This window comes from Oncorhynchus tshawytscha, linkage group LG16 (assembly GCF_018296145.1).
Source record: "Oncorhynchus tshawytscha isolate Ot180627B linkage group LG16, Otsh_v2.0, whole genome shotgun sequence".
Classification (NCBI taxonomy): domain Eukaryota; kingdom Metazoa; phylum Chordata; class Actinopteri; order Salmoniformes; family Salmonidae; genus Oncorhynchus; species Oncorhynchus tshawytscha.
The window spans coordinates 79,752,082-79,765,178 of record NC_056444.1 but is presented as its reverse complement, the minus strand read 5'-3'; the positions used below and the strand labels follow the sequence as shown (position 1 = coordinate 79,765,178).

Sequence of the window (13,097 nt, the reverse complement as noted above, 5' to 3'; positions counted from 1 at the left end):
GTTATCTATCCTTAACCCCTGGTTGGTTTGTACGTGGCTGAAGCAGACGTTTACGGAGGCAGATAAGAACGGCGATGGAAGCCTGAGTATCAGTGAGGTCTTGCACCTCCTACACAAGCTGAACGTCAACCTGCCCCGCCAGAAAGTCAAGCAAATGTTTAAGGTACACTACAGTCATATTTTGAATGTGTGTGTGTGTGGGAGGAGAGAGTGAGAGGAGAGAGGTAGAGAGAGAGGGAGGGAGGGGGAGGGCTAGAGATTGTCTCTGTCAGGGGACAGACGGCTTGTGAGAAAGGAGACTCTGGAGCTGGGAGGGGTGGAGGAGAGAAACAGAAGATTTTGCGTTGTTTGAGGACTGTTTTGGGCTCTGAACCGAGATGCACTTAGACAACCTATGCTAAAACATTGTGAAGACGCTCGGAGGAGGGGGGGGAGTTGCAGTCTATAGGGGATCAAGGAGACGGGGAGGGGGATCAGTCAATGTGACCACCTGTGGGGAGTTAATGGAACACATCTCTTACAAAGGGGGAGGAGGAAAATAAAGTAGGGGGAGGGGGGGGAGGTTTTCAGAGGGGGGAGGAGAGGGAGAGGGGGAGGAGGAGGAGGGAGGAGGAGGGGGAGGAGGAGGAGAGGGGGGAGGAGAGGGGGAGGCAGAGGGGAGGGGGAGGAAGCCTGAGGAGAGGGAGAGGGGGAGGAGGAGGAGGAAGGGAGAGGAGGAGGAGAGGGGGGAGGAGAAAGGGGGGAGGAGAGGGAGAAGGAGGAGGAGGAGTCATATTTTGAATGTGGGAGTGTGGTGTGTGGGGAGGAGGGAGAGGGGGAGAGGAGGAGGAGGGGGGAGGAGAGAGGAGGGAGGGAGGGGGGAGGAGAGGGGGAGGAGAGGGGGAGAGAGAGAGGAGAGGGAGAGGAGGAGGAGAGAGAGGGGGAGGAGGGAGGAGAGAGGGGAGGAGGGGAGGAGAGGGGGAGGAGAGGGAGAGGGGGAGGAGAGGGGGGAGGAGAGGGAGAGGGGGGGGAGGAGGAGGAGAGGGGGGGAGGAGAGGGAGAGGGGGGGAGGAGGGGGGAGGAGAGGAGGGGGAGAGGGGGAGGAGAGGAGGGAGGAGGGGGAGAGGAGAGGAGGGGGGGGAGGAGGGGGGAGGAGGGAGGAGGAGGGGGAGGAGGAGGAGAGGGGGGAGGGGGGGAGGAGAGAGGGGGAGGGGGAGGAGGAGGGAGGGGGAGGAGGGGGAGGGGGGGGAGGGAGGAGGAGAGGGGGGGGGAGGAGGAGAGGGGGGAGGGGGGGGAGGAGAGGGAGGAGGGGGGGAGGAGGGAGGGAGGGGGAGGAGAGAGAGGGGGGAGGAGGAGGAGGAGAGGGGGAGGAGGAGGAGGGGGGGAGGGGGAGGAGAGGGGGGGGGGAGGGGAGAGGGGGAGGAGGAGGAGGAGAGGGGGGAGGAGAGGGGAGAGGGGGGAGGAGGAAGGGAGGAGGGGGAGGAGGAGGAGAGGGGGGAGGGAGGAGGAGGAGAGGGGGGGAGGAGGAGGGGAGGGGGGAGGAGGAGGGAGGGGGAGGAGAGGGAGAGGGGGAGGAGAGGGGGAGGGAGGAGGGGGGGAGGGAGGAGAGGGAGGAGGGGGGAGGAGGGGAGGGGGAGGGGGAGGGAGGGAGGGAGGAGGGGGGAGGAGAGAGGGGGGAGGGAGGGAGGAGAGGGGGAGGGAGAGAGGGGGAGAGAGGGGGAGGGAGGGAGGGAGAGAGGGAGGGGGGGGAGGGAGGGGGGAGAGGGGAGGGGGAGGGAGGAGAGAGGGGGGGGGAGGGAGGGGGAGGGAGGAGAGAGAGGGGGAGGGGGGAGAGAGGGAGGGGGAGGAGGAGGGGGGAGGGAGAGAGGGAGGGGGAGAGAGGAGGGAGGGAGGGGGGAGGAGGGAGGGGGAGGAGAGAGGGGGAGGGGGGAGAGAGGGAGGGGGAGGGAGGGAGGGGAGGAGAGAGAGAGGAGAGGGAGGGAGAGGGAGGGAGGGAGGAGGGAGGAGAGGAGGGAGGAGGGAGGGGGAGGGAGGGAGGAGAGGGGGAGGGAGGGGAGGGAGGGAGAGAGGAGGGAGGGAGGGGGGGGAGGGGAGGAGGGAGGGAGGGGGAGAGGGGGGAGGAGAGAGGGGGGAGGAGGGGGGAGGAGGGAGGGAGAGAGAGAGGGGGGAGGGAGGGAGGGAGAGGGGGGAGGAGGAGAGAGGGGAGGAGGGAGGGAGGGAGAGGGAGGGGGAGGAGGGAGGGAGGGAGAGGGAGGGGGAGAGAGGGAGGGAGGGAGAGAGGAGGGAGGAGAGAGGGAGGGAGGGAGGAGAGAGGGAGGGGAGGGAGAGGGGGGAGGAGGGAGGGAGGGGAGGAGGGAGGGAGGGGGGGAGGGAGAGGGGGAGGGAGGGAGGGGGGGAGGGAGAGAGGGGAGAGGGGAGGGAGGAGAGGAGGGGGAGGAGGGAGGGGAGAGGGAGGGAGGGGGGGGGAGGGAGGGAGGAGGGGAGGAGGAGAGAGGGGGAGGGAGGGAGGGAGAGAGGGAGGAGGGAGGGGAGGGAGGGGGGGAGGGAGAGAGGAGGGAGGGAGAGAGGGGGAGGGAGAGAGGAGGGAGGGGAGGAGAGAGGGAGGGGGAGGGGAGGGAGGGGGGGGAGGGAGGGAGAGGGGAGGGAGGGGGAGGGAGGGAGGGGAGGAGAGAGAGAGGAGAGGGAGGAGAGGGGAGGGAGGGAGAGAGGGAGGAGAGGGGGGAGGGAGGGAGAGGGAGGGAGGGAGGAGGGAGGGAGGGGGAGAGGAGAGGGGGAGAGAGGGAGAGGGGGAGGGAGAGGGGAGGAGGGAGGGAGGGAGGGGGAGGAGGAGGGAGGGAGGGAGGAGAGGGGGGAGGGAGGGAGGAGGGGAGGGGAGGGAGGGAGGGAGGGGGGAGGGAGGGAGGGAGGGAGGGAGAAGAGAGGGGGGAGGAGAGGGGAGGGAGGGGGAGGGAGGGAGGGAGGGGGAGGGAGGGAGGGAGAGAGGGGGGAGGGAGGAGGAGGAGGGGGAGGAGAGGGAGGGGGAGGGGAGGGGGGGGAGGAGGGAGGGGAGGGAGGGGGAGGGAGGGAGGGAGAGAGAGGAGAGGAGAGGGAGGGAGGGAGGGGGAGGGAGAGGGAGGGAGGGAGGGAGAGAGGGAGGGAGGGAGGGGGAGGGAGGGAGGGGGGGAGGGAGGAGAGAGGGGGAGGGAGGGAGGGAGGGAGGGAGGGAGGAGAGAGGGGGAGGAGAGGGGGGGGAGGGGAGGGAGGGAGGGAGGGAGAGGGAGGGGAGGGAGGGAGGGGAGGGAGAGGGAGGGAGGGGAGGAGGGAGGGAGAGAGGGAGGGAGGAGAGAGGGGGGAGGGAGGGAGGGGAGGGAGGGGAGGGAGGGAGGGGAGGAGAGAGGGAGGGGAGGGAGAGAGGGAGGAGAGGAGGGAGAGGGAGGGAGGGAGGGAGAGAGGGAGGGAGGGAGAGGGGGGGGGAGGGAGGGAGAGGAGGGAGAGGAGGGAGGGAGGAGGGAGAGAGGAGAGAGGGAGGGAGGGAGGGGGAGGAGAGGGAGAGTAGGGGGAGAGAGAGGGGGAGAGAGAGGAGGGAGGGGAGGAAGTGGAGGAGGAGAGAGGAGGAGAGAGAGGGAGAGGAGGAGGAAAGGGGATACCTAGTCAGTTGTAAAACTAAAGGCATTCAACTGAAATGTGTCTTCCGCATTTATCCCAATCCCTCTGAATTAGAGAGGTGGAGGGGGGCTGCCTTAATCGGCATCCAATTCTCGGCGCCTGGGGAACAGTGGGTTAAATGCCTTGTTCAGGGGCAGAACGACAGATTCGGGGATTCGATCCAGCAACCTTTCGGTTACTAGTCCAACACTCTAATTACTAGAGGGAGGGAATGAGGAGAGGGAGGGAATGAGGAGAGGGAGGGAATGAGGAGAGGGAGGGAATGAGGAGAGGGAGGGAATGAGGAGAGGGAGGGAATGGGAATGAGGGGAGAGGGAGAGGGAGGGAGGGGTGGGGAAGGAGGGGTGGGGAGGGAGGGGAGGGGAAGGAGGGAGGGAAGGAAGAAAGAAGGAGAGGGAGGGAAGGAAGAAGGAGAGGGAGGGAAGGTGTGTTATCAGTGATAGCAGGGCTCAGTAGAGAGAACAGGGTGCCATGTAAGACTCAGACAAAATGTTAACAAATCAAAGTATTGAATCTCCGTGGGTTGGTGGTTTAAAATAGTCCAACACCCGTGGTATACTTTCCTTTCTGAGATGTGATCCTTTATCTTATGAAAGAGAAGATGGCCCTTTTGATGCCAATATGCTTCACGGAAACCATAAAGCCTATGAAAATGACAATTACCCTTGATTTCTTAGCTAGCTTGGCGCAGTCTGTGAGGATACACATCCTGTTCACCATGTTAGTATCCGCTCCAAGAAAGGACCAATCCGCTTTCTCCAAATGAGCCAGTCATGCTGAATTAAAAGAGAGTTGTGGCTTCATTATTTCACAACATTTCAATGGAGTTAATTTAACAACCTCAGTCAACCTCAGGACTTGACCTTTTTCAAAGCTGTCCAAATGACTCACTTAGTGGGGATGTGTCGTCGTGACTGTTATGAAATTTGGGACAGATTTGTCACAGGAAACTATATAACAAGAAAGGCAATTGAGAGGCACCTAGAAATTGCTGTTGTGCCTTTTTTCATAATGACTCCTGGGCTCCTCCTCAATTCATCCTGCCTAAGATTCCTTGTATCCTCTATCCTTGCCACCTCCTCTAAACACATTAGAGAAGGTCTGATGGAAGGGTCCTTGGACTTTTCACTTAGCAAACAGGCTATTGTATTAGCTACAAACTCCCAGCCAGGACACAGCCTGGTGGAGCCAGAGGGTCCTTTGACAGCCCTGCTAAGATTAGTGAGTTAGCAGTGTGTTATCATGTTAGTCTGTTAGCGCTGGCGCCCATGGCAGTTCCTTCACCCCCAGCCTGTGGCGTAGCGAGCTGCACTAAGCCCTTCCCCCCCGTGGGGGGTGTCACCCATATGGTGCGTAGGAAAAGAGACTGCCTCCGGTGTAACACACGACACCAGGGACCAATCTGGACCTTGATGTTTGTGTGGGTGGGTGTGCGCATTCTTGCTACACTTAGTGTACCGCATGAAGTCAGTTTCTCCCTCGAGAGATTTGACTTCCTGTTCAGTGTTGAGACACTGTTTCTGCCAGGTGCTCTTTTTGCCTCTCCGTTGAGCCGATGTTTGGGTCAACATTCAAATGTTATATGTTACATGCGCCGAATACAACAGGTATAAACAGTGAAATGCTTGCTTACGAGCCCTTCCCAACGATGCAGAGGTAACAACAGAATATGAAGTAGTAACACAAGGAATCAAATACACAAGATTAGAGCTACAGTACCAGTCAAAAGTTTGGACACACCTACTCATTCAAGGGTTTTTCTTTATTTTTACTATTTTCTGCATTGTAGAATAACATCAAAACTATGAAATAACACATATGGAATCATGTAGTAACCCAAAAAAGTGTTAAACAAATCCAAATATATTTTCAAAGTTTCCACCCTTGGCTTGATGACAGCTTTGCACACTCTTTGCATTCTCTCAACCAGCTTCATGAGGTAGTCACCTGGATTGCATTTCGAAAAACAGGTGTGCCTTGTTAAAAGTACATTTGTGGAATTTCTTTCCTTATTTCGTTTGAGTCAATCAGTTGTGTTGTGACAAGGTATGGGTGGTCTGCAGAAGAAGCCCTACTTGGTAAAAGACCAAGTCCATATTATTAAACTTTGAAAGTTTCTTCAAGTGCAATTGCAAAAACCATCAAGCGCTGTGATGAAATTGGCTCTCAGAGGACCCAGAGTTACCTCTACAGAGGATGCGTTCATTAGTTACCAGACTCAGAAATTGCAGCCCAAATAAATGCTTTACGTGAATCAGGCCTTCGTGGTCGAATTGCTGCAAATAAACCACCACCTAAAGGACACCAATAAGAAGAAGAGACTTGCTTGTGCCAAGAAACACGAGCAATGGACATTAGACCGGTGGAAATCTGTCCTTTGGCCTGGAGTCCAAATTGGAGATTTTTGGATCCAACTACCGTATCTTTGTGAGATGCAGAGTAGGTAAACGGATGACCTCTGCATGTGTGGTTCCCACTGTGAAGCATGGGGGTGCTTTGCTGTTGACACTCTGTGATTTATTTATAATTCAAGGCACACTTAACCAGCATGACTACCACAGCATTCTGCAGCGATACGCCATCCCATCTGGTTTGCACCTAGACCCACTATCATTTGTTTTTCAACAGGACAAAGACCCAAAACACACTTCCAGGCTGTGTTTGAGGGCTATTTGACAAAAGAGAGTGATTGATTGAGTGCTTCATCAGATGACCTGGCCTCCTCAATCACACAACCTCAACCCAATTGAGATGGTTTGGGATGAGTTGGACTGCAGAGTGAAGGAAAAGCAGCCAACAAGTGCTCCCCATATGTGGGAACTCCTTCAATACTGTTGGAAAAGCATTCCAGGTGAACTGGTTGAGAGAATGCCAAGAATGTGCAAAGCTGTCAATGCAAAGTGTGGCTACTTTGAAGAATCTAAAATCTAAACACTTTTTTTTTGTTGGTTACTACATGATTCCATAGGTGTTATTTAATAGTTTTGATGTCTTCACTATTATTCTACAATGTAGAAAATAGTCCAAATAAAGAGGTGTCCAAACGTTTGACCTGTACTGTATATACAGGATGTACCAGATCAGTGTTGAGAGGTACGAAGTATTTAAGGTAGATATGTACATGAAGACAGAGTAAAGTGACTAGGCATCAGGATAAATAATAATATGGTATTTGAGGTAGATATGTACATGAAGGCAGGGTAAAGTGACTAGACATCAGGATAGATAATAATAAGGTATTTGAGGTAGATATGTACATGAAGGCAGGGTAAAGTGACTAGACATCAGGATAGATAATAATAAGGTATTTGAGGTAGATATGTACATGAAGGCAGGGTAAAGTGACTAGGCATCAGGATAAATAATAATATGGTATTTGAGGTAGATATGTACAAGTGTGTGTTTTTGTGTGTGTGTGTGTGTGTAAATAGTATGTAGTCTTGTGAATATGCATAGTGAGTGCAACATAAGATCAGTGCAGATAATGAATGGTTACCTGGACTAACTTTACACTCTTCTCTTCTTCCCAGGAGGCAGACACTGATGACAACCAGGGCACCCTGGGCTTTGAGGAGTTTTGTTCCTTCTACAAGATGATGTCGACACGCCGTGACCTCTACCTGCTCATGCTCACCTACAGCAACCACATGGACCACCTTGACACCAGCAACCTGGCCCGCTTCCTGGAGTTGGACCAGAAGGTACAGTGAGCAGAGCTGGAGTGTATGCAGGCACCCAGACAGGCACACACACACACAGGTGCGAGCATGCATGCTAGCATACACATCTGCGGGGTTACACACACTGCACATCCCCAGATATTGAAAAGGTATCCATAGGATACCTGGGTTAACTCTTGCTTTGTCCCACCTTTTTAAGTTACTTCGGTGACTCTTTTTTTTGTAATTGCTTTACTCTGAGGCGAAAGCCTGATTTTTAAAAGATTTTAGTCTCAATAATGGTAGCAGCAGGATACACTTGTCAGGACAATTTGACATCCCCCCCCCCCCTTCCTGCCTGTCAGAATTGTTCCATTCAACAGATTATGCAGATGGCACACAATATTACTCTTGAATTGCAGTGAAAAGCTCAGCTTGACATTTTGACTCTTAAGCCTTGACAAAGACGTTTCAACCGTTATAGACCAAACGGATAGAATAGACACTTGACTGGAAAAAAAGACCATCCCTTTGGTCTACAAACATCCCATTTTGGAATGGTTATCCAATACATTTTGTCATTCTAAGTGCTATGCTAGTAACAGAGCCAATATAGCTTTATCTACAGTGTATAATCAACTTATCAATGTGGAAAAGCTCTTGCAAGTTAGATGAGTTTTTTTTTTTGCTGACATCCCACTTAGCACGCAAGCTAACTAAACGAGGAGGAATCTTCTGTTGTGACTCACCCCCATAGAGACTCCGCTAGGTGACAGACCGACACAGTCGGTTAATGGATTTTCTATTAGGGCCTGAAACAAAGGCTTAATAGTGGTGTGTATGTGCAGACACAGACCCCTACAAGGCTATTAGAATTAGCAGTACCAATTCTAAAGGCTTTGGGTGTCTAAAATAACATACGATCACCTATCTAATGGTTCTGTTGTTAAAAAAAAAATAGAGAGACTGTAAAAAATAAAAGGAGCAGTGATGAATTAATTGGCTCTGTGCTTTATAACGAGCATGTGCGTTTTGGGCTAATTTGCAGTCAACAAAATGAAGCAGGGATAAAATGCATTTGTTTGGTGTTTGGATCCCAGTTGATGTCTAGTCTGCCCATTTCAGAAGCTGGGGTATATTATTTGGGCTAATTGTGTTTGATGTTCCACAACTCCCTACTTTGTCGGGGAGGTTTGTGGTGGTTTAACGAGGTGAGTTATTTCAAACAGGATGCAGCTGGGCGGTCTCCAGCTCCTCTCCTCTCTGCCGGCATCATTAGCTACAGCCTGCCTTACTTTCTCTGATTAACTGTGTTTACTAGCTCTCTCTCTCTCACTGCGTGTGCGTGTGTTAACTCTCCCATCTCATCACCATTTGCTGCCACAGTACCCAAAGTGTCTCCACTCTACGCACTCGTTAGCCAAACACATTTTTCCACATTTACCCACTTCTTAAAAAGCCCTTTAGCCTCTCGTGATCGGGAATCGGGGCAAAACCATGGTCAGAAAGCAGTTTGATGTCAAATCACTAATGATTGTAAGTGACCAGGGGAAAGTGGCACAACCTTTTCGCTAGCTAGCTTCTCAATCTGTCCTTGAAACGCCAGTTTCCCATCTCTGTAAGTAGTCCAAGCTACTTAGCTAAAGCCTCTGTCTCCCAGATCTAGTAGTGTGCAGCACTCAACTGGGGGGGGATTGACTGGCACTGCGACAAAGTGAGTGTCACCCCCCCCCCCCCACCCATTTTGGGTCAGCCTGACGATGATTGACATGGATGGGTATCAGATCGACCAATCGGCCAGTTTAAAAGTCAGCTGTCAGGCGGACAATTGGATTTTTGCACAGGGATGGGGGATATTAGCCGCATGTGAGGACATGTCTTCATTGGATTAACAGGAATCTATCTTCACCAACTCTTCCAATGTTTCCTGTTATGCAGAGGGATTTGATTATTAGTTACTGTAGTCAATCTGGATTTTTAAAAACGATTTGTTTATTGTGTGTTTGTTCTTGTCTTTTTCTGTTTTGTAGATGACGAAGGTGACCAAAGACCATTGCATTGAGATTGTGAACAAATTTGAGCCATGCCCCGAGAACCAGAAGCAAGGGGTTCTGGGTATTGATGGTAAGAGCTTGGTTCCACTTTCTGTTGTCCTTTTATCAGTCGAATGTCGCATGTCTCTCCAATCTCATGTCTCTCCAATCCCATGTCTCTCCAATCCCATGTCTCTCCAATCCCATCCCCCGTCTCTCCAATCCAATGTCTCTCCAATCCCATCCCCCGTCTCTCCAATCCCCCGTCTCCAACGTCTCTCCAATCCCATCCCCCGTCTCCAACGTCTCTCCAATCCCATCCCCCGTCTCTCCAATCCCATCCCCCGTCTCTCCAATCCAATCCCCCGTCTCCCAATCCCCCGTCTCTCAATCTCATCCCCCGTCTCTCCAATCCCCCGTCTACAACGTCTCTCCAATCCCATCCCCCGTCTACAACGTCTCTCCCATCCCCCGTCTACAACGTCTCTCCCATCCCCCGTCTACAACGTCTCTCCCATCCCCCGTCTACAACGTCTCTCCCATCCCCCGTCTACAACGTCTCTCCCATCCCCCGTCTACAACGTCTCTCCCATCCCCCGTCTACAACGTCTCTCCCATCCCCCGTCTACAACGTCTCTCCAATGAGGTCTTCTTAATGGTTGCGTTCACTTGGCGCCAAGTGGACAAAAACGGACTGAAACAGGGAGGTGACTACCTGGATGTAATTGGTTGCAGAATGTTTTTTTGTTTTTTATTTTAAAAAAAAGTGTTTGCTTTGTGACCCAGGTTTCACCAGCTACATGCGCAGCCCGGAGGGGGACATTTTCAACCCAGAGCACAACGTGGTGACCCAGGACATGTCTCAGCCACTCTGCAACTACTTCATCGCCTCGTCCCACAACACCTACCTGATGGGGGACCAGCTCATGTCCCAGTCCCGCCTCGACATGTACGCCTGGGTGCTGCAGGCCGGCTGCCGCTGCGTGGAAGGTCTGTGGAAGGCGCCGTTCTCTGAATAACACCCACTCATGCACCCAAAACGTACCAGTGTATGTGCACTGCGTGTACCAGTGTATGTGCACTGCGTGTACCAGTGCACATACAGTTGAAGTCAGAAGTTTACATACTCCTTATCCAAATAGATTTTAAGCTCAGTTTTTCACAATTCCTGAAATGTAATCCTAGTAAAAATTCCCTGTCTTAGGTCAGTTAGGATCACCACTTTATTTTAAGAATGTGAAATGTCAGAATAATAGTAGAGAGAATGCTTTTATTTCTTTCATCACATTCCCAGTGGGTCAGAAGTTTACATACACAATTAGTATTTGGTAGCATTGCCTTTCAATTGTTTAACTTGGGTCAAACGTTTCGGTTAGCCTTCCATAAGCTTCCCACAGTAAGTTGGGGGAATTTTGGCCCATTCTTCCTGACAGAGCTGGTGGAACTGAGTCAGGTTTGTAGGCCTCCTTGCTCACACACACTTTTTCAGTTCTGCCCACACATTTTCTATGGGATTGAGGTCAGGGCTTTGTGATGGCCGCTCCAATACCTTGACTTTGTTATTCTTAAGTCATTTTGCCACAACTTTGGAAGTATGCTTGGGGTCATTATCAATTTGCAAGACCCATTTGAGACCAAGCTTTAACTTCCTGACTGATGTCTTGAGATGTTGCTTCAATATATCCACATTATTTTGGTATCTAACGGCGTTTTTGGTACCGAAATTGCTCCCAAGGATGAACCAGACTTGTGGAGGTCTCTATTTTTTCTTCTGAGGTCTTGGCTGATCTATTTAGATTTTCCTTTGATGTCAAGCAACGAGGCACTGAGTTTGAAGGTAGGCCTTGAAATACATCCACAGGTACACCTCCAATTGATTCAAATGATGTCAATTAGCCTGCCAGAAGCTTCTAAAGCCATGACATCATTTTCTGGAATTTTCCAAGCTGTGTAAAGGCACAGTCAACTTAGTGTATGTAAACTTCTGACCCCCTGGACAGATACAGATACTGTATCACCCACTGGACTGTGATACAGTGAATTATAAGTGAAATAATCTGTCTGTAAACAATTGTTGGAAAAATGACTTGTGTCATGCACAAAGTAGATGTCCTAACCGACTTGCCAAAACTTTAGTTTGTTAACAAGAAATTTGTGGAGTGGTTGAAAAACGAGTTTTATTGACTCCAACCTAAGTGTATGTAAACTTCCGACTTCAACTGTACATGGAGGTTACATACTGGTACAAATATTGTCTGTCTTGTCTTCAGTCAGAGAATGTAATGGGTTCCTTGTATGTAACAGTTTGAGAGCTGAAGGATTAACACAGGAAGTATTAATTAGCTTTGTGTACACAACCTTCTCATGGTCACTCTATTCTTTTTCTTCCCCTCCACTGCAGTGGACTGCTGGGACGGGCAGGACGGTGAGCCCATCGTGCACCACGGCTATACTCTCACCTCCAAGATCCTCTTCAAAGACGTCATCGAGACCATCAACAAGTACGCCTTTGTGAAGAACGAGTAAGAATGTCTGCTTCTGAGTTCTTAATTCTTGTTTTATCCACAGACGTCCTAGCTAGCTTCTCAGGTTAACTGTCTTAACAAAAATACCTATATAAATCAAAACGTTTTTTTTTATAGCAACATGAGGTTAATTTGACATTTCTCTCCCACATAACATATTGTAATGCCTGTCCTTCATCCTGAGCCTGTATGTATGTACCACAATACCTTTGTCTTTGAGGTGCTCAGAACAAGGTTAAGGGTAGAGAAAGCTTGTTGGACACTAAGAAAGCTTTGTTGTAGAGCATTTAACACAATCCGGGGTGGGGCCAGCTGAATATAAGATTATCATCTGCATATAAATGGATGCGAGAGCTTCCTACTGCCTGAGCAATGCTGTTGATGTAAATTGAGAAGAGCGTGGAGCCTTGGATCAAGCCTTGGGGTACTCCTTTGGTGACAGGCAGTGTCCGAGACAGCAGATGTTCTGACTTTATACACTGCACACTTTGAGAGAGGTGGTTAGCAAACCAGACCAAAGACCCCTCAGAGACACCAATACTCATTAGCCAGCCCACAAGAATTGAATGATCTACCATATCAAAAGCTTTGGCCAAGTCAATAAAAATGGCAACACAACATTGCTTAGAATCAAGGGCAATGGTGAAATCATTGAGGACCTTTAAGGACACATTCATAACCTGAGCGGAAACCAGATTACATATGACTTACTCTGTTGGTAAACAGGGGAAAATAGAAATAGGCCTATAAAAGGTAGGATTAGCTTGATCTCCCCCTTTTAAATAAAAGATGCACCGTGGCTGCCTTCCAAGCAATGGAACCTCCCCAGAGAGGAGAGACAGGTTAAAAAGGTCAGAGAGAGACTTGGCGATGATAGGGGCTGCAACCTTACAGAAGAAAGGGTCTAATCCATCTGATCCAGATGTTTTTTGAGGTCAAGTTTAAGGAGCTCCTTTAGCACCTCAGACTCAGTGACCGCCGGCAGGGAGAAACCTTGTAGTGGGGCAAGGGAAAAAGAGGGAGGAGCATCGGGATGGTTGCATTAGAAGGTGTGGAGATGAGCAAATGTTGGACAGGCAAGGAGGAATGGCGGAGTCAAATAGGAATCCTGACTTAATGAAGTGGTGATTTAAAGAGCTCAGCCATGTGGTCCTTGTCAGTAACAACCACATCATCAACATTAAGGGACATGGGCAGCTGTGACGAGGAGGGTTTTAATCTCCAGGTCTGTAAGTTTTACAGAACTGTCACGATCA

At 51.2% G+C, this 13,097-nt stretch overlaps 1 protein-coding gene across 1 annotated transcript in view; it reads left to right on the top strand.

The window, feature by feature from the left end:
- LOC112215251 (1-phosphatidylinositol 4,5-bisphosphate phosphodiesterase eta-2-like) overlaps positions 1–13,097 on the top strand; it is an 86,809-nt gene that overhangs the window by 20,300 nt on the left and 53,412 nt on the right. The window contains exons 4-8 of the mRNA XM_042299729.1: positions 34–163; positions 7,155–7,325; positions 9,314–9,407; positions 10,103–10,306; positions 11,718–11,838. Coding sequence (XP_042155663.1) covers positions 34–163; positions 7,155–7,325; positions 9,314–9,407; positions 10,103–10,306; positions 11,718–11,838 — 720 coding nt within the window. The remainder of the gene's footprint in view (positions 1–33; positions 164–7,154; positions 7,326–9,313; positions 9,408–10,102; positions 10,307–11,717; positions 11,839–13,097) is intronic.